This window comes from Rhineura floridana, chromosome 6, assembly GCF_030035675.1.
Source record: "Rhineura floridana isolate rRhiFlo1 chromosome 6, rRhiFlo1.hap2, whole genome shotgun sequence".
Classification (NCBI taxonomy): Eukaryota; Metazoa; Chordata; class Lepidosauria; order Squamata; family Rhineuridae; genus Rhineura; species Rhineura floridana.
In genome coordinates this window covers 142,489,117-142,514,873 of record NC_084485.1, presented here as the reverse complement: position 1 = coordinate 142,514,873, position 25,757 = coordinate 142,489,117, and the positions used below count along the sequence as shown (strand labels likewise).

General features: G+C 41.0%; 1 protein-coding gene across 6 annotated transcripts in view; it reads right to left on the bottom strand.

The window, feature by feature from the left end:
• UCHL5 (ubiquitin C-terminal hydrolase L5) overlaps positions 1 to 25,757 on the bottom strand; it is a 28,918-nt gene that overhangs the window by 2,682 nt on the left and 479 nt on the right. For 2 of the 6 annotated variants that reach the window (XM_061633996.1, XM_061633995.1), the window contains exons 2-11: positions 23,408 to 23,471; positions 22,046 to 22,151; positions 18,348 to 18,473; positions 18,204 to 18,265; positions 17,989 to 18,119; positions 16,282 to 16,345; positions 15,402 to 15,504; positions 13,073 to 13,186; positions 11,405 to 11,434; positions 8,109 to 8,207 (exon numbers count right to left, since the gene is read on the bottom strand). In XM_061633996.1, the coding sequence (XP_061489980.1) occupies positions 8,109 to 8,207; positions 11,405 to 11,434; positions 13,073 to 13,186; positions 15,402 to 15,504; positions 16,282 to 16,345; positions 17,989 to 18,119; positions 18,204 to 18,265; positions 18,348 to 18,473; positions 22,046 to 22,151; positions 23,408 to 23,471 (899 nt within the window). Of the gene's footprint in view, positions 1 to 1,113; positions 1,420 to 8,108; positions 8,208 to 11,404; positions 11,435 to 13,072; positions 13,187 to 15,401; positions 15,505 to 16,281; positions 16,346 to 17,988; positions 18,120 to 18,203; positions 18,266 to 18,347; positions 18,474 to 22,045; positions 22,152 to 23,407; positions 23,472 to 25,757 lie in introns of all 6 variants that reach the window. The other 4 variants (XM_061633991.1, XM_061633993.1, XM_061633994.1 and 1 more) reach the window with 4 other exon arrangements.

Genomic DNA, 25,757 nt, shown 5'->3' with positions numbered 1-25,757 from the left:
CTGTAACATCTGAATCGGGAGAGGCCGGATGAGGGCCAATAAACTGAGCCTGAATCCTAGCAAGAAGGAGACACTGGGTGGGTGGTTCCCGAATTTGGATAATTGATCAGTTGCCTGCTTTGGATGGGGTCGTGCTTCCCCTGAAGGATCAGGTCTGTAGTCTGAGGATGCTACTGGATCCATCTTTGTCACTGGAAGCCCAGGCGACCTCAGTGGCTAGGAGTGTCCTTTACCTTCGGCTGGTAAGACAGCTGCGGTTGTTTCTGGACCAGGATAGCCTGACCACTGTTGTCCATGCACTGGTAACCTCCAGGCCGGATTACTGTAATGTGCTCTATGTGCGGCTGCCTTTGAAGTTGGTCCAGATGCTGCAGCTGGTGCAAAATGCAGCGGCAAGGCTGCTCACTGGGGCAGGGTATCAATAGCATGTCACCCCACTGCTGAAAGAATTGCACTGGATCCCCCTTTGCTACCGGGCCAAGTTCAAGGTTCTAGTTTTGGTGTACAAAGCCCTATACAGCTTGGGACCAGGATACCTGAAAGACTGTGTTATCCCTTATATACCCAGTCGATCACTGTGTTCTGCAGGTGAGGGCCTCCTGCAGATACCATCTTATCAGGAGGTCCATTCTGCACAACATAGGAAACGGACCTTTAGTGTACCGGCACCTACACTTTGGAATTCCCTCCGCTTAAATATTAGGCAGGTGCCATCTCTGTTATCTTTTCGGTGCCTATTGAAGACCTTCCTCTTTCAACAAGCCTTTTACATTGAGACCTTATCCCAGTCTGCGTCTGTGGTGGAATTGCTTTTTAATTTTTTAAACCTTTTTTTAAAGAAATGTTTTTAACCTTTTTTTAAAAAAACAAGATGTCAAAACTTTTTTTACAAAAAATGTTTTTAAAGTTGTTTTGATTTAATGTATTTTAAACTCTGTTTTATGATGTTTTAAAGTGTTTTTAGTGCTTATATATATCAAAGAATAAATAAATAAATAAATAAATATTATCTTGAAGATCATTAGGCTTTATACAGGAATACCCCGCATTAACGTACTCAATGGGTCCAGAGCAAGTACCTAAACCGAAAATGTACTTAAAGTGAAGCACTACCTGTTTTCACTTGCGCCGCCACTGTGCCATCTCTCCTTCACGTGGAGCCTCAAAGCCCCACGCTAAAGCATCTGCTGCTGCACTGCCGCACCTCTCAGCTGATCGCGATCGTGCCTCCCAGCTGATTTGCGGTCGCGCGATCGCGTCTCTTTCCACCCCCCCATGCACCGAAAGAACAGGCCACAACCAAAGGTTAAGTGTCCGTTCTTGCGAAGCGAGCGTACGTAAACAGGGAAATGGTGCTACTGAAAGTATGTCCGTACGCGCGAGTGTCCTTAAAGTGAAGGTCCGTACAGCAGGGTATTCCTGTAATACAATCAATGTCATCTAGCTGTAAAGTAGGGATAGCCAATGTGACACCTTCCAAATGTTGTTGGATTCCAGCTCCCATCTTTCCTGACCATTGACCATGCTGGCTGATGCTGATGGGACTTGGAGCCCAAAAATATCTGGAGGGCACCACATTGAGTATTCCTGCAGTGAAGGCTTCATAATTATGGCAGACTTATTTAAGACAGTAAAATCTAAAGACATAACTTGACTACATTTTAAAAAGGGTTTTCCTCATAGGTCACACTGTGAGTAAACCTTTCAGTACCCCTTGATATGAAATCTTCTAGGTCCACAAGGTAACTGGTAAAATTGCCTCAGGGATGAGACCAGGCTAGTAGTTTGCCAGCTGGGCACTCTCAATACAAACCAATGCTAATTACAGGTAAAGTCTCTCAAAATTCCTATTTCTAAAAAGAGTCATTTTAGAGTGTTTTGTTTCCTGTACTAGGTAGCATAAGCTTGCTGTCAATGGTTGCATCCACATGTCATGTAGATCATTACCCATGGCTTGCCATTCACGCACCCACTGCACCTGCTTCACTCCTCCCCACTTGTGCTGGGGAGAAAGAAACCACAATTTTGGTTTTGATGTACCTCCGAGTCAGAGATCTTCTATCGTTTTCCCCTAGAACAAACAGGGAGAAGTGAAGTGCAGGTTTATGGCTTACTGTGATAGATGAATGGTCTCAATGTATCAAATATCTGAAGGTATCAGTGAGGCAATGATGTTTCCTCAGTGATTATGTACAAGTTTGATCACCCAAAATTGGGCATGCAACTCTTCGTTGCTGCTGTAACACTCCAATAATACTACAAGTTTACTCAAGACATAAATGTGGGATTATTCAAAATGAAGGGCATGTTCCTTAGCTAATGAAATACCTAACACATCTGCCATAGCATCTTCATGCTAGGACTGCAATTTGAATTATCTGGATGCAGTTGTTGATGTTGTTGACAGGACTTATTTAAAAAAAACCTGGATGATTCCCCCCACACCAGACCTTTCTTTCACTTTAGTCATGGCTTCTTCCAAAGAATCCTGGGAAATGTAGTCAGTGAAGGGTGCTGAGAGTTGCTAAGGGAGGCCCTGTTCCTCTCACAGAGCTTCAATCCCCAGAAGAGGGGCTGACTGTAAAACCACTCTGGCCACTGGAACTCTGTTCAGGGAATAGGAGTCTTCTAAGAACTCTCAGCTCCCTTCAGAAGCTACACTTCCCAGGATTATAATAATAATAATAATAATATTATTTGTTAGTCGCCTATCTGTCCGAATTCACGGACACTCTAGGCGACTTACAGCAACATAATAAAATACAATAACAATCCAAAACATAATATCCATTAATTCAACATCAAGAAACATCAACTAATACAACAGCAAGCTAATCCACCCCAAAATTCCCGTAGGCCTGCCTGAATAGCCAGGTCTTAAGAGCTCGGTGAAAACCCATCAGGGAGGAGGCATGTCGAATATCATAAGGGAGAGAATTCCAGAGGGTGGGGGCCACAACCGAGAACGCCCTCTCCCTGGTCCGCACCAGCCTAGCTGTTTTGGCCGGTGGGACCGCGAGGAGGTCCTGTGTGGCTGATCTTGTAAGACGGCCTGATTGGTGATACTGGAGGCGGTCCTTCAGATAAACTGGGCTGAAACCGTATAGGGTTTTAAAGGTCAACACCAACCGGTACACCACTGGCAGCCAGTGTAGGTTTACCAACACCGGGGTGATGTGATCCCGGCGACGGCTATGCTTTATCAAGCGTGCCGCCGCATTCTGCACCAGCTGCAATTTCCGGACCATTTTCAAGGGTAACCCCATGTAGAGCGCATTACAGTAGTCTAAACGAGAGGAGACCAGGGCATGTATCACTCGTGGGAGCAGATGCATAGGAAGGTAGGGCCGCAGCCTCTGTATCAGATGTAACTGATACCAAGCTGCCCGGCTCACTGCCGAAACCTGAGCCTCCATGGACAGCTGGGAGTCAAGAATGACCCCTAGGCTGCGGACCTGGTCCTTAAGGGGTAATCTCACTCCATTAAGCACCAAGTCGATGTCTCCCAACCTTCTCTTGTCACCCACGAGAGCAATACGTCGGTCTTGTCGGGGTTTAGCTTCAGCCTGTTCTCGCCCATCCATCCACTTACGGACTCCAGGCACTTGGACATGGTCTGCACCACCAACTCTGGTGAGGACTTAAATGAGAGATAGAGCTGAGTGTCATCCGCATATTGGTGACACTGCAGCCCAAAACTCCTGATGATGGCTCCCAGCGGCTTCACATAGATGTTAAATAGCATGGGGGAGAGGATAGAACCCTGTGGTACTCCACAATTAAGAGCCCAAGGGTCTGAAACCTCATCCCCCAATGCCACCCGTTGGTATCTGCCTGAGAGATAGGAATGGAACCACCGTAAAACAGTGCCCCCCATTCCCAATCCCTCTAGGCGATTTAACAAGATACCGTGGTCAACAGTATCAAAAGCTGCTGAGAGATCCAGGAGGACAAGGAAGGCATATTCTCCCCTATCCAACGCCCTCCTCATATCATCTACCAGAGCAACCAAGGCTGTTTCAGTTCCATGACCAGTCCTGAAGCCTGATTGGAATGGATCTAAATAATCTGCTTCATCCAAGTGTGTCTGTAGTTGTTTGGCCACCACTCGCTCTATCACCTTGCCCAAGAATGGTAAATTAGAGACTGGGAGAAAGTTATCCAACTCTTGGGGATCCAAGGAGGACTCTTTTAAGATGGGCTTTATCACTGCCTCCTTGAGGGCTGATGGTATTGCACCCTCTTCCAAGGATGCATTTACCACTGCCTTGATCCCTTCGCCCAGTCTCTCTTTGCAGCTCATAATGAGCCACGGAGGGCAAGGGTCAAGCAGACAGGTGGTTGGCTTCACAGTAGAGAGCACCTTGTCCACTTCCTCAGCGGGAAGAGGCTGAAACCGATCCCACCGGACCGGGATGCCACTGGCCAACTCCAGCCCACTTCCTGTATCCACGGCGTATGGAATCCTGCTCTTCAGGCGCAAATATGTCACAGGAGGCTTTAGAATGCTCCATGGGTTCCTGAGCAACTGGACCGACCAGGCTTCGGACCACTTGGAACAGCCTCCTGGGACAGCACTCAGCCGACGCAATAGAGGCAGCAAAAAATTCCCTCTTTGCTGCCTTTGTTGCCACCTGGTAGGCCGCTATTGCTGCTCTAACCAGTGTCCGATCGTCTTCGGTGCAAGATTTCCGCCACCGGCACTCAAGTCGTCTCACCTCCTGTCTCAGACTCCGCAACTGTGGTGTATACCAGGGTGCTGTCTGAGTTCTATTCAGGGGGAGAGGACGTTTCGGAGCCACCCGGTCTACCGCCCTAGTGATCTCCCTATTCCACTCCGTCACCAGGGTTTCGACTGGGTGTCCTTCAGTCAGCTCCAAATCCCCCAGCGCATTCAGAAATCCCTTAGATTCCATCAGGCGTCTGGGGCGGACCATCCTAATAGGTCCTTGTCCCCTGCGGAGGGTGTGCGGCATTGAGAGGTCAATATTCACCAGATAGTGGTCTGACCATGACACGGGGTTAGAAAAAACCACCCCTATTTTCAGAGCACTCCCCTCCCCACCCGAGACAAAAACAAGGTCAATAGCATGACCGGCTACATGGGTGGGCCCTGTATTACTAAGGTGCAGTTCCCAAGAAGTCATGGTTTCAATGAAATCCCGAGGGGCTCCCATGAGAGCGGCCTCAGCGTGCACATTGAAATCCCCCAAAACCAACAGGTTGGAGGAGAGCAACCGCACAGCCGAGACCACCTCGAGCACCTCGGTCAGAGAGTCTGCTGTGCAGCGGGGTGGGCGGTACACAAGCAGAATCCCTAAACTGCCCTTTGGGCCCAACCTCCAGTACATGCAATCAACAAACTTGGTCTGGTGAAAACCAAGGACCCCCGATAGATAACTGCCACACCCCCTCCCTGCCTACCAATCCTCGGCTGCTGTGCGTATTGGAAACCGGCTGGACACATGGCCTCAAGTATGGGAGCTGAGGCCTCGTCCAGCCAGGTCTCCGTAATACACACCAGGTCTGCGTTCTCATCCAGGATCATATCATGGATGAGAGATGTCTTCTGCACGACAGACCTGGTGTTACATAACAGCAGTCGAAGGTTGGATGGAGTCCTGCATCCCCCAGTTATCTTCTGGTTGTGGACAGGCCCGGAACAAGGGATGGGTATGATGCATCTATCCCTTGTTCCCCTAAATTGGCGTGGCCTGCCACCCGTATTCCTCCAGGATCTGCCACCTAGCCTTTTAATGTAGTGGCTCCCCACTCCTCCCCCAACATCCCCCTCCGGTCTACACATGCCGTCCCCCCTCCACAAAGATGTTAAAAGATTCTCTGAGGGTGTGGCCCCGACCCCTTGATTAGCCAAGCCAAGCAGCTGTGACTCTGGCTTTTAGAACATTGACAGTTGGTTGTTACTGAGCATGCCCGGGCTTATCATTGACTTCAATGCTAAATTTCTTAAATTAAAAAAAAGCCTAACTGATTTTTAATTAACTTTTAAACTGCAGAAGATGAAGGTCAGAGTATGGGGCAAGGTCAGTAAAAGCGTTACAGGTACTCTGTAAATATGGCTGATTTTTAATTAATTTCAACAAATTATGAGAACTCTTGACAGTCCAAAAGGGGTCTGGTTCCCCCCCCCCCTTTTTACACTTTGAATTCTTTATTCTCTCTGACTGTTTTGTATATTGCCATGAAAATTTAAAGGGTTGTTAAGCAAGCATTTCTGAATTCAGGACTATAAATTTTGTAAGGTTTTGTTTTGAAATGAGCTTATGGGAAGCATCAGAATGACATGGGGGTATTTTCAATTTAACATTGTGGAATGCAAAAAATCCATGCTGGCTATAGTATACAGCCACTCTCGTGACTGTATAATACACACATTCACCAATCAGTCCACAGGACCTCAACAAAATTTAGTCTCAAGTAGATGCACATAGGATTAAATCCTTTGATGAGAAGTAAGGTGCATGCAAAGAGCTGAAGCATATTTTCTTTTCTTTTTATAAAAGAAGCTTAATCACCAAAACTGTGAAATAGAACCAGTTGATAGTTACTAGCTGTGAATTATTGGATCCACAGAAGATCCCTTATGAATCCAAAGTGATATTTTGACTTAAATTGGTATCCTTCAGTATTCAGCTCCTACTTATTTTACATCTAGAGCACATGGGAAGAACATGTGCAAGGCAATTTCAGGACAAGAATGTAAATCAGGTCAGCTGAATCAAGCAATTTAATAGCCCTACAGGGAATGGGCTGAGTGTGTTACTCTATTCATTAAACGTGCTTGGAGTTAAGCCATATCAGCAAATCAATGCTACAACTGGAACTAGAACACTAAGGAAATAGCAAAACACTTGCAAGTTGATATAATCAGAAGAGGTCCTATAGAAGCAGAAATCTACTGTATACTAGGGATTTGGAGAAATACATGAATACTGAGAAAGTGTGCCATCAAGTGGCTAAAATGTAGATGTCACTATAGAGAGGCTTCAGATACTTGCTTCTCTTGTTCAAAACAGAGAACTGCCTATATCAGGGGTTCCCAAACAGTGGTCCATAAGGTTCATTCAGTTGGTCCATGGCATGTATTTGGATTTGTGGTTGAAGATGGGAGACAACACATCTATCACATCAAATACTCATACTGATTTTTACATTGTATTTATTGCTTCTTTTATTTCTTGTATTGTACAGTAATACCTCAGTTAATTAAGTACATGTGTTCCTGGACATTACTTCTTTAACAGAAACTTTGGTACTAGAGGTAGGAACAATATGGAAAGAATAGGGATAGGTTCCTGCACCACAAAAAAAGAAGAGCAGTTCAACATATTTCAGTAAACTTGTTATCTAAAATTAATAATACGCATGTCTGAAATGAAGCAACCAAGTTAGGTAAGCTTTGCATATAGACTACTTGAAGTCTTCTTCCAAAATGCCATGCCTTTTTTCTTTTATCATGTAGCATCTTGCTATAGCAATCTAAAGCTTTGAGCACAGTTCTCCTCTCCATACACTCAAGCAGGCAGGAAAGGGGCAGCCACCCCCACCACCCTGTGCTTGTTCTCTGTCTCTGTCTCTGCCATCTTCCCCTACACTGAAGCAGACATGTCTGCAGTAAACCGACCACTGTTTACTGCAGAGGCGCATGTGCCATCTGGCAAGGAGCACCATTCCAGCCATGCGTGAGAGACGGCTGCAGCAGCCTCAATCCAACTGACAAGGAGCAACATTCTGACTATGTCAGAGTGTGCACCTCCTCCCATGCCCCCTGCACCCAAAACAGACTTTGTTAAAAGGATCTTCTTTCCTGAGGATTTGTTAACTGAGGTATTACTGTATTTTAGTGTGTTACCATTTGAATTCTATGGAAGTACAACTGTTGCCACAGGCAGAAAAATAATTAAAAAATCTCTGAAGACCCTCAGCAATTTTCAAGTGGTCCCGGGGGGGGGGACTTTGGGAACCACTGGCCTATAGATTTCATGATTCTGCTTCTAGTGATTACATTTAATATTCAGGTGGATGTTGTGCAAAACAAAAACAAAAAAGCACCCCAGGGAGCAGTATGAGGCTGATAGCACACTTACCTTTTCTACAAGTGGGATCAATTCCTGGTGTTCTGCTAAAGTCTTTAGCAATTCCATAATAAATGGTAGGTAGTTATGTTTTCTTCTGATGTTTTCAATCTACAAGTATAGGTGAGACATTAAATAAATTAACATTAAATTCCATCACCATCAAACATGCAAACTTGTCTAGCAAATGTATTGAATGTGTGTAAATAAGTATTTGAACAAAACCACTACCTTCTCTGTGCAAAACCTCTGTTTGGTTAATCACAATTACGTTTATATATATATTTATATATATATATTTATATATATATATATATATATATACACACACACACATATACATATATACACACACACACACACACACACAGATAAGACAGTTTTGAAAGCAACAAACAGAACTTTCCATTTCGGCTCTGGATCCCGATAAGGATTCCGTTAATCACCTAAAATATATATAAACATAATTGTGATTAACCAAACAGAGGTTTTTATTATATTAACAAAACGTTTCAGCTTCCGCCTTCATCAGCTGCTAACATACAAATGCTGTTACCAAGGTGGCAGTTATAGAGCTTTGAGGAGGGAATGCTCAGAGGGGCTTCATTTGCAGAAGGCAAGTAGTGGTGGTACTGTCCTCCAGGTTCATATATGACTTATGGCGACCCTATGAATAGGATTTTCACGGTAAGCGGTATTCAGAGGGGGTTTACCATTGCCTCCCTCTCCGGCTAGTCCTCCCCAGCTGGCTAGGGCCTGCTCAGCTTGCCACAGCTGCACAAGCCAGCCTCTTCCTTCTCCGCAACTGCCAGCTGGGGGCAACTGGGCTCCTTGGGACTCTGCAGCTTGCCCACGGCTGCACAGGTGGCAGGGCACGTAACCCGAGCTACTCAGTGTGGGGGTGATCTTTAGCTGGCCCTTTACACCCAGGAGACACGAACGGGAATTTGAACTCAGACTCTGGACTCCCAACCAGGCTATCCTCCCCACTGTGCTATACCAGCTAGTTAGTTTATCATGCACTTAAATGTAATTTTATTGTATGCTACCCTGAGATCATTTATAATGAAGGGCAAATTAGAAATGTTTTAAAACAAACAAAGGTGTCAGCTTCTCTACTACCTGGTCCTCTTAATCACCACCCTTGAGCAAAGGTGAGATATAAATATAAATTGCATTGGGTTCAATGGTGAGAGAGTATCTGACCAGTTCATAAGATACTGCAGCTTACATTTGCAGCAAACTGAATGTATGTTTATACAACATGGAAGCACCCCAACAGCACAATTTTTTGAGGCTTCCGGTCTGAATGAGACTGATTGCAGGCACTGACAAGATTCAGAATTTAAATGTTCCAAGAGATAAGTTTAAAGTTTCTACAGTTAACTACTTCTCTGAATCCTAGTTTTCCTTTCTTCAAAAAGGAAGTCTCTAATAACATTATACAATCATAATCTACAGAAAGGAGACTGGAAATAACTTCAGAACAATGGATAATGGGCAGCTCAGGGCATGAAAGCAAATTAGTTTATTTGCTGATAGCCTGTGCCTTATAGAATCATGGTCCTAGTACAGAAGAGCTACAATAAAAATTCAACCATAAAGTTGCCCAGATTATAACAGAAGACAAGCATAAATGAAAAGCGCCTGTATTTATGGAAATCTTGAGTCCAGCCAAAAGGAAAAATTACGATTTACAGATTTCAAGAATTATTTTAATTGCACCTATCTTTTTAGAAGCAACCAAAAGCTATTCTGGCAAAACATACTATAAGACCCAAATCTTATGTTTTTTAAAAAAGGTTATACTCCTATGCATACATGCATGGGTGGAGGTCCCACAGAAATAAATGAGACTTACTTCCAAGTAAAAATATGCATAGGGCAGAGCTGCAACAGAGGAAACTGTCAGAGTGGCTGTGGGAGGGAGAAGCTTTCATTTTAAAAAAAGAACATACCACTAACTTCAGACAAAAGTTTAAAACAACCAAACAGAAAGACGTAGTGCAATCTTATGTCAGAAGTAAACCTTTTGAGTTTAATGGGGCTTACATCCAGGTGTAGGACTGCAGCCTCAGCTATTATAGACAATCATGTTAGCATACTGCATGGATCTCATCGCTTCTGAAGTCCCTGGGATAAGAATCATTGCTTGAAAGAATATTACAAATGAATATTCAACCTCTGTTTCATTCTTTTAAGTAATGAACGGCTGTTTGAAAGGGTGATAGGTTATGACGCCCAAACCTAGCCCAAGAAGCATGACTCGTGTCAACGAGGAGTCATGCCTTCAGTGTACTGGGCCTAACTTTATGGAACTTCCCTACAGTAGAAATCAGGCAGGCACCAATGTTGCTAAGTATCAGACACATGGCTAAAACTATTTTATTCCAGGAGACCTTTACGTAATGAATGCTGCTCTGATGTTTTAATCCTCTGATGTTTAATTTATGTTTTTAATTTTGTATATTGTATATTTTTGTTTTGTAAGCCGCTTTGGGACCCAGATGGTGAAAAGGAGGTTAGAATTTTTTTTAACCAAATAAAGGGTAAATTAAGAACTTTCTCCCAGATCGTGTTTCAAGAATGATTAACTAGCTTCCTTTTGCTATTATTTTTGACTGAACTGTTAAGGCAATCTAGCTGTCAAATTAGGTAAATTATCGTTTGCACATATAAACACCTATAACGTTCGGTGCTGTTGATTGTGACAAAAGGTTTCCCAGATGTCCTCTGTGCTGAGTAAGAAAGAACGTTGATGCATCACTGCTTTACTAATATATCTCAATAGAGCAAAATATCTAAAAATCCATATACTATATTTTGTAACATTACAGTCACACTAAGGAATAAATTGTAACAGAAACACAAACAGATTAGATCAGAGTGTTACAGCAGGAGCAGATACCACTGTAGCCAGCTTACTCTACAAATAAATGCTCATGCAAGTAGACCACATGGGCAGAGTAATGTCAGATGACCAAGTTTGCCCCTTCCATTCCATGAACAGGAAATGACAACAGGAAGTTATTTTTGTATTCATGGAACAAAAGCTATGGTGTTGTGTGTGAGTTCACGTCTTCCAATATGAGTACATGCCCAGTTATCTGTGGGAGTTATTTGGCTGCACCAATGTCTGCACCAGGTTGTGCAGCAAGCCACGTTGGTCCCACAGAACAGAGATCACAGAGCAAGTGAGGGGATATCTTTCATTACGAAAAAAAAGTATTCAAAATTATGGAAGCGAGCTGAAACAAAGGAGGAATTTTAAACAGGAATTAAGTGAATTAGATTACAAGCCATCTGACCTTGCTGGAGGGATCAGGTTGCACAGCCCCCTAGAATCAAGGTAGAAAAGAAATTTCAACAAGGTATGGGGGGGCGGCGGAGATAAAAACCTGCCATGAAATATAAAGACTGAAAGGCATATTTCCATCTCCATTATCACCAGGGCCTGGAGGTCCCTTCTAAGGTAGAACATTGTTGAAGCAGACCAAGTTAGTTATTCAGTAAGCAGGACTGGAGGTAAATTTGGAAAGGGTCAATTCAGGTCAGACACTGTGGCACTGAACAGTGGCCCAAGGTTTTGGTGTCACATCCCCTCAGAACCTCTCTTGCTTTCAAAAAGAATGCTCAACTTTACACAGATAACATTGACCAGGGCATGAAGTATCATTATTAATGTCAATTTTTGCTTTGAATGCCTGAGTTTTGTGTAAAAGGACTGCAAAATTTAGAACACAAAACAAGTGAAAGAAGCATAAATAAAATGCCTCTCCTTTTAAAACTGCATTTTCCTGGATGTGCATTTTCCTTTTGCTGTATTACTTCCAGTGGAGGCTGTTCCATTAGAGCAAATGGGGCCCTGCCTCACCAACACTTTGTCCTCAGGCATCCCTCACCTGCTTGCCTTCTTAACTAGAATCAGTCAGGGGGTGGTTCTGCCTGTCATTGGCTCTGGATCTGCCTATTATAAGTCTTCCTTCTGCCCTACAAGTCCCAGTGGGCATCAGCCAACACCAATTACTTCTAAAATGTTTCAAGACATCCAAGATGCCAAGTGTTCTTTCCCGGTCCCGACCCTCCTGATTTTGAAAATGGGTTTTCGGGGACTCTGAAGTTCCTCAGGAGCTTCTCAATGATAAAGCAATGATGGAAAGGTTTCCTTGAAAGAAAGCTTGCACATCACTACCAGTCTCCACTCAGAATGCAACCACAGGATACTTTTAGATAGTGGGATAATTGTGAGGCCCAACAGGCCTGTGGCCAGCAGCCCAAGTGAACTGACTATACTCCCAGGCTACTGAAGGCACATGAGGCTAGCACCCTGATGAAGCTAAACAGGGTCAGGTCTGGTCAGTGCCTGGATGGGAGACCGCCTGGGAACCATATGTAAGCCGCCTTGGGTTTCTATTATGAAAAGAAAGGTGAGGTATAAATAAATAAATAATACTCTAGTATCCTCTGGAACTCTCAGGGATTTCTCAGCAGACAAATCAGTGTGGAAAGGGGTCTCCACAAGAAACAAGTCTGAAACTGCTCTTCTAGGCAAAGTATAGCCATAATCTGCTCTCTACTCTTTTTCAACTATCACATTTATATCCCGTCTTTCTTTCATCATAGAATCCAAGGCAGCATACAGGTGGTGCCCAGGCACTGACCATATCCAGATCTACTTAGCTTTAGCAAGGTGGTAACCTCATGTGCCTTCAGACCAAAGTCTGGAACCACCTTGCTCTTTTGTTTCAAGAGGCAGCTAGACGGCCCTCAGCTCTACGCATAGGCTCATTAATTTTGGCTCTGAACACTAGATGAAGAACCAATTCTTTGAAAATTCATAGCGTGTTTACATTTTCATCTGTTTGCCTCACATTCTGTGGGAGCAACACAGCCATGGAGTACAGCGTCTCTCCATCTCAGCTCAGAAAATATGTGGTTAGACTTTTTTTACCATTCAGAGCATGCAGAGGACCTACCTTGTATCTTTTCAATTTTTGGTTTTCTTCATCAATTAACATCTGATATTTTGCAACTTCTGACTGAATAGAACTTAGTATATTACTGCTCTGGTCTGTATCCATGGGCTCTTCCTATTGGGAAAAATAATTTTATCAATTTGTATGTAAGTATTTCTAGCACAATGCCATCCAGTCAAGAATCACACAGATAAAATGGACAATATTATACAAAAACACCAAGCCTTGCATCACCACTCTGAGGCTGTCTTAATACAGACAACAAAGTGCCTTGTATATTGTATAGGTATTCAGTACAAATCATAACGCACCAGTGTTCTAGGTATTAACGTCTATGCTGTTTTGTACTGTATATTTTAAAGTTCACTTTTATTTGCTAATGCAATCTTGTTAGCACTTTTAATGCATTTATTTATTTATTATTTAATTTGTATCCCGCCCTTCCTCCCAGCAGGCGCCCAGGGCAGCAAACAAAGCGCTAAAAACACTTTAAAACATCATAACAGATCTTAAAATACATTAAAACAAAACAGCATTAAAAACAAACACACACACACAAACACAATTGTCATATGTACAAGAAACCAAGGAAAATATTATAGTTAACTTTTTATGGAGTATGTAAACATATCTGTAGGGCAGTTAGATTTGTAGGGGTTATACAGAAAAGGAAGACGATAATATCTTATGCATTTTATTTATAAAATTTGCATACCATTCATATAGTAAAAATCTTAGGCAAAGCAATCCAAATCTCCTTTCCTCAAAGGTGTCCTCTGCTGGCTAAGTCAGACTCTTTGTGCCAATGGAATGATGCAAGCAAGCATCACTCCACTAGTGTGGAATTTACCCTTCTGTCTGCTGAATGTGCGGGCAGGCATGTTGCCTGTGGATGTGCTGCCAGCAGAAGGCCCCAAAACAGAGTGATATGGAGGTGGGACGGGAGGGACTGAGCCAACCTGGGTTCCATTGCAGCCTGAAGCAGTCCTACTGCCATCATGTGATGGCATCAGGACCAATTGCTGTGCCAGTTCCAGATTAACTCAGTGATCATCCTGCCGCACCCTCCCAAAACTCTACCCCGGATGCTGCGTGTGGCAGGGATGCAGATGCACTAGCAGCCCCACCACTTCATAAAGCCCTGGCCAGTGGATGATGTTTGGATTGCCCCCAAGGTGTTAAAAAAATGCAGTAAAATATCAAGGTCAATCTGTGCTAAATTTGGTACAGTTAAATTATTTTCTGTAACTTTGCATATGAGAAACATCTTTTTTTGTTTCAATGTTTTCACACACTTGTGGTGACCTTATTTGTTATGTAACAAATTGATGACTGACAGGGCTTTTAAAGCTTTTACTTCTATTATTTCAATCTAACATTTAACATGTTGTACAAGCCAGAGGTGAAATTGATGAGAGTTACAGTAGATCTTTCAATGTTGTTCAAAAATCTCTTGTGCATATCTGTCAGCAATAAGCCACTTATATTAGTCTAATAGCTATTTCAATTTCTTCCCAATAGCAGCAATATTTTGGTTAGATGTAGGTATATCCAGAACAACGACTAATAATGGATAGGACATGTGCTGGAGTGTCCCAGTTATCATTCACATAAGTCCTATTTTGGGGCTCCCCCATCTAAGCCTTCACCCTTGTGGAGAGCTGTCAACCGTCTAAAGGTGACGTGTTGGAGGAGGCAGAACTTAATAATGCTCCTTCACTCCTCCTTGAGTTTACATGTAAGGGGCTTGAATACCATAATAGGGCTATAGTAGGTATCAATCTTGAGATGATCAACATGGTATCATTTATTCTACAGTATCATTTTAAATGGGATGATTTTCACCTGCATGAGAAAAGCTTGAGCTTGCCCCATTGATAAAAGGAATTAAAAATCAAAGAGTTGGAAGCAATGTGAAATACTTTAAGCTAGTTTGCTTCACTTTCCCCAGGTTTGTCAGCATTTTCTGCAATTACTTTTGTGCTTACCTCTACAAGAACCATGAAGGCTAGATACTGGCTTTAAAAGGCGAGAGAAGACAGCTTGGGTTTTTATGATATTAACAGAAGTCTGGAGGCTCCAAAATGGGAAGGTGGGATAGAGGAAGAAGTGGAACAAAATCCCATTACCAAAGCCTGATTTTATAAAAAGTATACTTGTATCCCTCTTACCTGAGGCTCCCAGTTGATTCCCACTGAAAGGATTGGTTAGGGACACACCTGCTTAGCTTCAAGAATGCTGCATTAACAGGAGCTTCAAGGGCAATTCTCAAACTAAGCCTTAACACCCACCCATGTTATTGAAACAACCTATTTGATTGGCAGAATACCTCAGCAAGTTGTCTCTGTAACTCTGCAATTTTCTGTTCATATATCATTTTTCTATCAGATACAATTGCCATCAAATTAAACCTGATTTCGCCTTCGCTGTATCTATAAAATAAGAACAGAGTTGTCACACACTTCCATCATTGCACAATGAAACTCATAGGCTATTAATGATCTTTAGATGCTTCTGCATGCAATTAAGAACAAAACAAAGACATCAACTAAACATTGCCCTCTACTTATCAGAAGCAAATGTAGCTATCTAATACTACATGTGGACAGTGATGGCACTCTCATGTGCTTATTTAACATGCAGCTCAGTTAAGAATTTTGTGACATGATTCCAATCACCCTGTGGACACAATTTCCAACCACATCAATATGCAAAAGTTAGCTAATTTACAGCCTGAGGTTTAGGTTTCTCTCCAGCCAGAAAAGCAACTAAACTGAAAAAAAATATGGTTTTGCGAGTGGTGGCAGAAGTATCTATAACAAAATTTAATCAGGATGGGGAAAAACAGTATTGTTTGTGGCAATGGGGTGCAGAGGTTCTCCACATTTCTTCCTAGGCCAAGTGTCAGCAGGGTACAGAAAGCTGCCAAGACCCTCTCATCTGATAACCCTGCCCTGGGCCAGTTTCTGGCTCTCCAATGGGTCCTGGGAGGCCATCACTGTTACTGCTCAAATAAAGACACCCCTTGTTAGCATAACCATGAGTAGTAAACAAAAAATAACTTTCAAAATTCCTGATGTTTTAGGAATCAGACAAATGGATAGGAAATAAGCCAAGCTCAATTCATTTCACATAGCATGCTAAAAACCAATTCTAAGAGCTGTTTATTCAAGTTTCACAATGAAAACAGTTAAATTATGTAAGTTTACTTTTGTATTCGTTTTTCTATGACAGGCCTTACAGCACTGATCCAGTCATCTTGATTGCATACCCCTAAAGAGGAAATACAAAAGAAGTAAAAGTTAATATTCCTGCAAACAAGGGTATGTAACACTACAGCCTCAATTACACAATACTTGCTTAATGAAGTCAAACTGTACTTTTTACTATCCATACATTTGTTACAGAAAGAATAGCCAGGGTGGTGATGGCAGCTCAAGAGTTGATGAAAATGTCTGTTGAGGTTATTATGGTGAATTCAGGAGATATGATAGTTTTTTTAGGAATAGACTAAATGTGAGGGAAAATAAATTGATTTCAAAGGAATTTTTAAACTCCCAAGACGCCATATAATCACGCATAGGATTTCTTAAAGATTCATAAACAATTTTTTTAGCTTTCCTTATTTAAGGAACTTATAGAATATGCTGATTGTATTTAAATTATAAATACTTGAGGTTAGCAATGAAGTTCTACATTAGAAGTACATTTACTTAAAATGGTCTGGTTTGATACTGAAAGCACTCAGCGGTGTTTTTAGTGGAGGGTAAGGCTGTCCCTCCCCACCTCATGTACATTTTGGATGGTGTAATAGGACTCTAGCATGGTTTCTTGTACATATTTGATTGGTGATTTGATGATTTTGGTTTCTTCTCAATCTTAAATAAAATACTTCTATGATTAGTGATTGTTTTTAGCGTACTATGGGCAATAGCCAATGTTAAGTGAGTAGAGGTCTGCTCATGTGACAGGGCTTCTTCTGCCTCTCCTCCCTCAGGAGCCTCCTGAACACCCCTCAGATCTGCCCTAGAGGGTCTAACTAGTTGAAGCAAACACATTTTGACTGCTCATTATGATAATTTTGGAGGCAAAAAGATCTGAATTGATAGATATGGAAGAGTTGTACAACACTATCTTCTGCAAGAAAAAGCTTTTAAAAATTCTTTGTAAGATAAAAGACTATAGTTTTACAAAAGACCATTTCTACTTGTTTGCCTCACTGAATTTTCAACCAGATAGTCTTCCACACTGCTCTATTTTTTGGCATACTGGGCTTCTACTGGGAGGAAGTGCAGGATATAAATAAATAAATAAATAACCTAGAAAACAGATTTTAAAAAATAAGCTACCTAATGCTATAACATTCGTTATTCTGCAAGTTTTTCACCCTCAGCAAGAAAACCCACATTATGAACCTCACTCCTGGCCCATAGGCTTACCTATCCCACATTTGACTTCCTTGATGTCAGGTGTGGGGCAGGTAAAGATGCAGCTGCAAAGTAACAATCCTTAAGTTTCATTCCCAATAATTCCTTGGCATAGGGCTTGTATTTGCACCAAAAGCAAGCCCTACTGGGAATGGTTCCATCACTGCCTGCAAATTCCGTTTGACAGGAATCTTCTTTTGCAGCCAGGTTTTGTTCAAGCTGGGCTGCAAAGGGAGAAAAAAAAGAATTGCTCCAAATTATTTCCTTTGAAGTTGGGTCACCTGATGGCATCATGATGATGTCAGGTGATTAACAGTTGGGTGGCCCCACCCACTTGTTAAAGTGACCCATGGGGGGGGGTAGGGCAGCTCAGGACCAGCCTACCAACTATATCCTGTTCCCTAGCCTTGTTCTACCATAGGTACATTTTGTATACACCCTATATACCTGAATCAAGTAGATATTATATTGATGAAATGAAAATGTTACCTAAATCTATTGGGCCTTCTCTTAGACCATCCAGTTCATATAATCTTCCATTTACAGGAACATAGCTGACAAAGTGAAAAGCATCTTCTTCCTTTGCTGTTGACTTTGCATCAAACTCAAACATTTGTTGTCTAAAGATTAAGTGAAAGTAAAATGGAAGTTAAAACAAAGCATCTCTGGAGACTCTATTTGAGAGACCTCAGGTTTCTTGTTACCTGGCAAAACTGTTGTGGACTTGACGAATCACTTCTGAATTACTTAACGCCAGGCCTTTCATCTAAAATTAAAATGAGAAATTCACTCAACTAATCACTCATATGCAAGATGCTTAAAAAAAAGATAAGAATAATTGCACGTACTGCTGCATCAAAGCTTTGTGAAAATTCTTTAAATTCCGATAGTGTTTCTCCTAAATGGACATCTTGATGGGTACAGTTTAATAGCACACTTACTATGGCTTGAGTTGCGCAAGCATTATTTATTACCTGTAAAAAGGAGTGAAAATTCAGAAATAATTTAATAAAAGTCAAATTATAAATGAGTGATATTAGTTTCAAATTTATCCACTATGGCCATTGGGTTGGCTACCTGGGGGTGACACTCTGCCTATGGAATGATCTGCTTGAGGAAGAAGGAAAAGTGATTTCCATCCGTTCCCCTTGCAGCCCCCCTGCTCAGGAGTTAGCAAACTCTCTGGAAAACTGTAGCAGAAGGAATCACCTAAGAACATCTGCCCTCCTTCCAACTGGAGCCTCAACTAGATCTTCTTTTACATCTGTATGCTCTCAACCCCATATGCATTGCAGAAAAAATGTTCACGTTGTGTGATATAAAGTCAAACATCTTTGAAACAATACTTTTCCTTGCAGCTCTGTTTAGAGAAACAAATTAAACATTTTTTATTGCCCTGACCATGAAATATGTGCATTATGGGTATAAAGACCATGTTGTTGTATATAGGCTTTATTTAAATAGGGTGTTTAAATAAGGTATCCCACTTTTATCAATGTAAGACATCTTTAATTCCCTTTTTACTAGTATAGGCCAGAATTCAAAGGCCCACTTTGGGTGTAGTCTAAAACTATATGATTATCTGAAAAGTGTGGCTATCCTTGTTGCTTTAATATTAAACTAATAAAAGGGAGTGAGCATCTAGCTAGGCTTTTCTAGGCAGATGTTCTTTTTACATTGTATTTAACAATTACATTCTCTTTTTTAACAGCAGTGAAAGAATATAGGAGCTGATACCTTTTTAATTTAAGAGAAGGAAGATGAAGCAATGAAGTTACATATTTAAAATGGACAAAGTAACTAACGTACCATCTGAATGGTCATCAAGGGAACAAGTATGAGAAAAGATCTATATAACTAAATGAAACAAACATTTTCCAGATATACAAAGAGGACTGATTTCTTCAAAGTTACCAAAGGAGGACATGTTGAATGACAGCAAGTCAGATCAGAGAAGCTTCATAACTAAGATGAAGCACGTAAAAAGGTTGGTCTTCCATAAACTATCTTCCTGGTCAGATATTTGTCACTAAAAAGGACTCGCTTAGAGTTTGAGTTATTTTTGTACTACAAAAAGCTGTCCTGTATATGGATAGCCACTCTAGCAAAGTAAAATATTAAGCTATTCAAAGTAAAACATAGCAACGGAAAAAAGAAGCAACTATTTTGATTAATTTGACAAGTTCGCCCCTGTACTGTTGTTTTATGATACTACTCTCTTATATTGTAATGCTATTTTGCTATAGATTTCATTAAGTTTGTACTTGTTTTATTGCTATACACTGCCTTGTGACCATAAGCTTAGAAAAGCCAATGACTGTGGTATATAAACGCAACCACTATTTACAGGCTTACCTTATGAAACATGGGAATCCATTTTTTTAATCTCCTATTTGTTCCATCCTCCCCCAGTACCTTTAAGTACCTGGATCAACCTACAGAAGTGGTGGGGAGCCTGTGACATGCAGGCCTAAGAAGGCCCTGCAGGGGCCCTATTGTGATCCATATGATGTCAAGTGCAGAGCAGGTAAAGATACAGCTGCAAAGCCTTAACACGTGCTCCCCGTTATTCTTTGGCAAGCAGGGCTAGTATTCAGTGCCTTTTAAATTTGGTGCCAAATGGTGCCCTCCTACTCCTAGAGAAATTCCTTTTACAACATTATTTTGGTGCCATCAAGTGTCAGTTTTCTGAACTGCTAGTCTAAGAGCACTTTTCCACAACATCTTTCATAATACAATTGGCGTAAGGATGTACTTTCCAGAGTAAGGACTGCCATTTTATCTTCAGGACCCATCAAATGCAAAATCCACACTGGTTCATGCTATTCCACTTCATTTTGTACCAAGTAATAGTACAGGGTGGGACCTCAGCAACTTTCCAGATCTTGTTGGACTCCCAACAGCCTCAGACAGTGTGGCTAATGATATGGGTAAGACATCAGTGAGATGATCCTCTCTTGTAAGAGAAGTAATACGGTGGAAGATCACAATGATTTTAAGTGCCAGAATTCTACTCCACCTTAAAACATCTCAGAATAGCACACTGCCCTGTTTTGTAACACTTCACTTTGGAGCATTACATTGAAAATGTATTTATTTATTCAATTTATATCCCACCCTTCCTCCCAGAAGGAGCCCAGGCCCGCAAACAAAAACACTAAAAGCACTTTAAAACATCTTAAGAACAAAAGACTTTAAAACAGATTAAAACAAAACAACTTAAAAAAACTTCAGCAATTCCAGCACAGACGCACTGGGATAAGATCTCCACTTAAAAGGCTTGTTGAAAGAGGAAGGTCTTAAGCAGGTGCCGAAAAGATAACAGAGATGGCACTTGTCTAATATTTCAGGGGAGGGGATTCCAGGGTGTCAGTGCCACAACACTAAAGGTTTGCTTCTCATGCTGTGTGGAAGGGACCTCCGGATAAGATGGTATCTGCAGGAGGCCCTCACCTGCACAGTGCAGTGATTGACTGGGTATATAAGGCATAAGATGATCTTTCAAGTATCCTGGTCCTGAGCTGTGCAGGCAAATCACATGTGGACTGCAAAACGCCTCTTTAGAAGGAACCAAAATGCACTATGCAATTAGACTTCCTATGCTACACTCTGCTATCCTTTTCTATTCCAGAAATTAAATGAAAGTAAAATGCAAATAGCTTGGTGTTTACAGTAGGATTTCTTTCTGGCAGCCTTTCAAATATACGGAGACAATAATCTGTTTTAACTATTTTTAATATTGTATTTTTAAGTTGTTGTAACCCTCCCTGTGAATTCATAATCAAGAGCAGGTAAGAAATCAAATTAATATAATGCCAATATGGTCCTGCCTGTATTTTAAGATATATGCTAGAGGTCCTGCTTCAGTGCCAGGCTGTGAAGGCAATCAGGATGATGAACACTAAAACAGGGCCTTTTCAGCAGTAGTCCCACAATTATGGAACATAATCCTTACCAAGGTCAGATAAGCACCATCTCTTTGTGTCTTTTAAGAAGGATCTTGAAAATCTGTTTCTTCTTTACAGCTTTTAATGTGGGATAATAAATGATAATAGTTAACTGGAGTATGGCTCATCTACTGTTTTATGCTGCTCTTATTAGTGCTGTTGATTATGTATTTTATAATATTTTATGAATGTGTATTTTAAAATATAAGCGGATCTGTGAAAGATCTCCTCAAAGTGGAGATTTATAATATAAATTTCCAAAGGTTTCCTTACCGCCCAGTCCTATGCATGTTTACTGAGAAGTGTCACCAAGATTGTTACTTCCAATTAAATTCTGAAAAGTTCTGCAGCGCAAGGAATTATTCTTGACTAGACTCATAAAAGGCAAGTGCCACACCTTTGGCAATATTAATATTTGTATGCGCATAATACATACCTGAGGTTCTTGCCTGAGATGGTTTTTGACCTTCACTGAACAACCTGTTCTGCCAGGCTGCCTTTCTATTTAGAAATACGTCCCAATGTTTCAGAACTGTATAATTCCCACTGGCTGCATGTAATTAGCAACTGTCATAGAGAACCTTTCAACTTTACTATACCTGTTTAGCAAAAAATATTGTATCTAATCTGGAGTCCTGAACAACAGAGCCAGCTGGTTCTTCTCCTGGTTGCCACTTGAATAAAAAAATTAATCCATGAACTGGCCTATATAAAGAAGACAAGAAAATCCAGAAAAGCATTATCACAGCATGTGTAAAATTGCAACACTAAATATCTTTAATGGAAACAAATTCAGTAAAACTAATTACTGAAGCTAATTTCTGATTTAACGCCTCTCCCGATATGAACCTACCCGTACACTACGTTCAAGATCAAAGGCGCTCCTCCTGGTGCCTACTCCAAGGGAAGCTCGGAGGGTGGCAACAAGGGAGAGGGCCTTCTCAGTGGTGGCCCCCAAATTATGGAATGATCTCGCTAAAGAGGTGCACCTGGCGCCAACACTGTTATCTTTTCGGCGCCAGGTCAAGAGTTTCCTCTTCTCCCAGGCATTGTAGCATGTGTTTTAAATTGTTTTTAAAATATGTGTTTTAAATTGTATATTTGTTTTAATGTTTTTGATTGCTGTAAACCGCCCAGAGAGCTTCCGCTATGGGGCAGTATACAAGTGCAATAAATAAATAAATAATAAATAAATTAGACACACGTGTTAAAGAAAATGGCTACTTTTGTGTCCTAAGACAAAGTTTGGTTTAGTAAGCCGTACTGTGCATGTTGAGTGCTGGTGTGCACAGACAAAGCACTCAAGTGTCACTCCTCCTTCAAATGAACATGTCAATTAACAATGACAAAAATAGCTTAGTGTGATGTCTGAACTTCAGATTGTGGTTTGTTTGTTCTAACAAACCACGATTCCACGTTTAAACCACAATTTGTTGCTAACTTAGCAGACATGGATAAAACCCAGGTTTGGTCATCACTCTAAATCTCTCCCTGCTGTGGTTTACTGGCCTGCAAGACTGTATGTGCTGTGTGCACAGTATGGTTTACTAAACCAAAATTTATAGCTTGCACTGTATATTAACAGAGCCAATTATTATTGTTTTTAGCTCACCCATCACTGAAAAACTTAGGATAGCAATTTCCCAGATGAGCATAAATCTGGGAACTCTTCTGAATTTATGCTTTTCTGAACAATTTGTAGGATGCTGCTCCCAATTTCCCCTATTGCTTCCTTTAGTGTATAAATTGCTGTGGGGACACATAGCTCTGTAAGGTGGCACTATCATACCTGGACTGTCACTTTACAACAGGTATAGCAAATAATTCAAGCCCACATTCTCTAAGCAAATTACAATATTCTAATTATAAAATAATGTTATTTCTTCCTTTCTTAGAAGTTTTCAGCTATGGGTGGGAGGTGGGGAAAGAGAAGCAGATTTTTTAGAAATGATACAACTTACTTTAATTTTTCAAAGTTCTCTGGTTCCAAACTCCATATTTCCTCAACCTGAGCACCCCTACAACCTGAAGTAGTAGAGATAATTTACCTTGTAATTATTCCTATTTTAAAAGTTTGCTTTAAAGAAAAAACAAGAGGTAAAACCAGACATCTATCAACCTAGTTTTGTTTCAATAGAGAGTTATAATAATCTTCACCCTTTCTATAGCACTTGCAAGCACAAATTGATGTATGATAATTCTTAATGAATTTTGTGAAAAAGTCAAGTATTTGCAAAGAGGAAAAATTAGATGTTAAAAAAGGATGCCCCAGAATTTGAATATTACTACCATGTGGGATGTTTAAAATGTGATGTTTAAGAATTTAAATTTAATTTCCCCCCTCTGTGATAATGAAGACTGTCAATAGACACCAATTCTGAAAATATATGTTTGAATTGCAAGCGCCTACCTAATTGGGTAAGTTACCCACTACTGACAACAAAATATGAGGACGCCACATTGAAAAAAAATCACTGAAAGTAAATGAACCATTAGTTTCTTTAAGTACATGAACAAAATGGATTAGAATTAGTAAAACATGGGATTTTATTTGAGCACTTAATAATTAAAGCAGCAATACTTGTGCATTTCTTATTGAAAGAACATTCTTGATTAAATCATAATCTTAATACACAATTTAATTTAGGCATGGGAAGGTGTTCTGATAAGTATGCCACAGGAAGAGAATGTATAATCAAATAATTGGTTCAGGTGAACAATCTGCATTAGGAATGCTCTCAAGCATAAATTCTGTTTTATGAATTGGTGAGATCTTATGTATCTGTCAGCATATTCAATGACTCACGTTTTCCCAAATGCAAAACAGGAGTAACAACAGCCTACATTACACCTACCAGATAGGAGGATAGCAAAAAGCTATTGCTCCCTTCCTTCAAGGATCTCATACAGATGCTTCAGCCTCAAAGCAAACCATAAAGGCAGGTTAGAGTGAGAGCTGTTAACATCCAGGAGGACCACTCTGCACATAACTTGGCAGAAAACACAACCAAGTGTAAATTCAATAGGGAGTTACAATCAATTCCAGCTCCATAACAAGTGTATCTGTCTGACACATGTGGAAACACACACTTTAGATCAGCAGCAGGGAACCTCCAGCCAACAGCCTTAACTAGGCCCACCAGGCCTCTCCATTTGGCTTAGGAGGCTGCCTTGGTCAAGCCACACCCACCTGCCATACACCTAACATCATATATGATGTCAAACGCAGGGCAGGTAAAGATGTGGCTGGGTCAAAAAGGGGTTTACATATTCACATGTTACATTTTTAGTTGTTTGCAGAAGACCTCCATTACTTTGTTGCTACCTCTAGTAATTATAATAGTAATGGTAAATAATAATAGTTTTAGATTTACATTTCAATTGCGTTAAACATACACACACAAAATGCTAATACAATTAACATGTGTTTGCAAATATCTGTCATAGAACAACACCTGCTATAGAGCAGGGATTGGCTACAACTCTTTTGAACATAAAGTTTGGTGGCAAACTTGTTGTGCTGTGAAAAAAGTCCAGTGCTCTAATCACTATAAATATAAGAATAGGGCAGGCTACAAGCAGGGCTGTGGAGTCCGTATGCCAAACCTCTGACTCCGACTCCTCTATTTTTCTACTGTCATACTCTGACTCCAACTCCACCCAAAATTGCTTCTGACTCCACAGCCCTGGAAAGCGCTGTAAATGTCTTTTTAAATTGGAAGCTCTTGTAGGAGCATTTTTATTGCTGCCTGAATATGCGCTGATCTTGGCATCACAGCATTTGTCTTCATCTGGGTCCTGTGGCATACACTGACACACAAAATGTTTTCCATCTTGAGTTATGGTGAAATGCTCAACTACAGCTGACTTCATGGGAAGCTTCTTTGACATTTTGAATTTATATTTTTAAAAAAATTTCAATCGAAATTTATTTTGAAGCAGGAGTCAGAACATTTCTACCGACTCCGACTCCACCCAAAATTGCTTCCAACTCCGACTCCACAGCCCTGGCTACAAATACATCACCTTTCCCTCCCTTTATTACAGGTATACCAGCTAGGATTAACAACCAGCCATACCAATGTAAGAGTCTGTCACATATCTAGTTTTCATCCCTCTACAAGATATATCTTGACAGCTACTTAAAAAACAAACGAAAAATCTGCTTTCCACTGGAGAAAAAAGGCAACCTGGCGACGCCTCGAAGGCACTGTACTCTTAAAGGCTTAAAAAAACAACAGGAATCAGGTTTTCTTAAAGAAAGGCGCTCCACACATGGTCAGAGGCCATTCCCTCCCCCAAATACTGTAC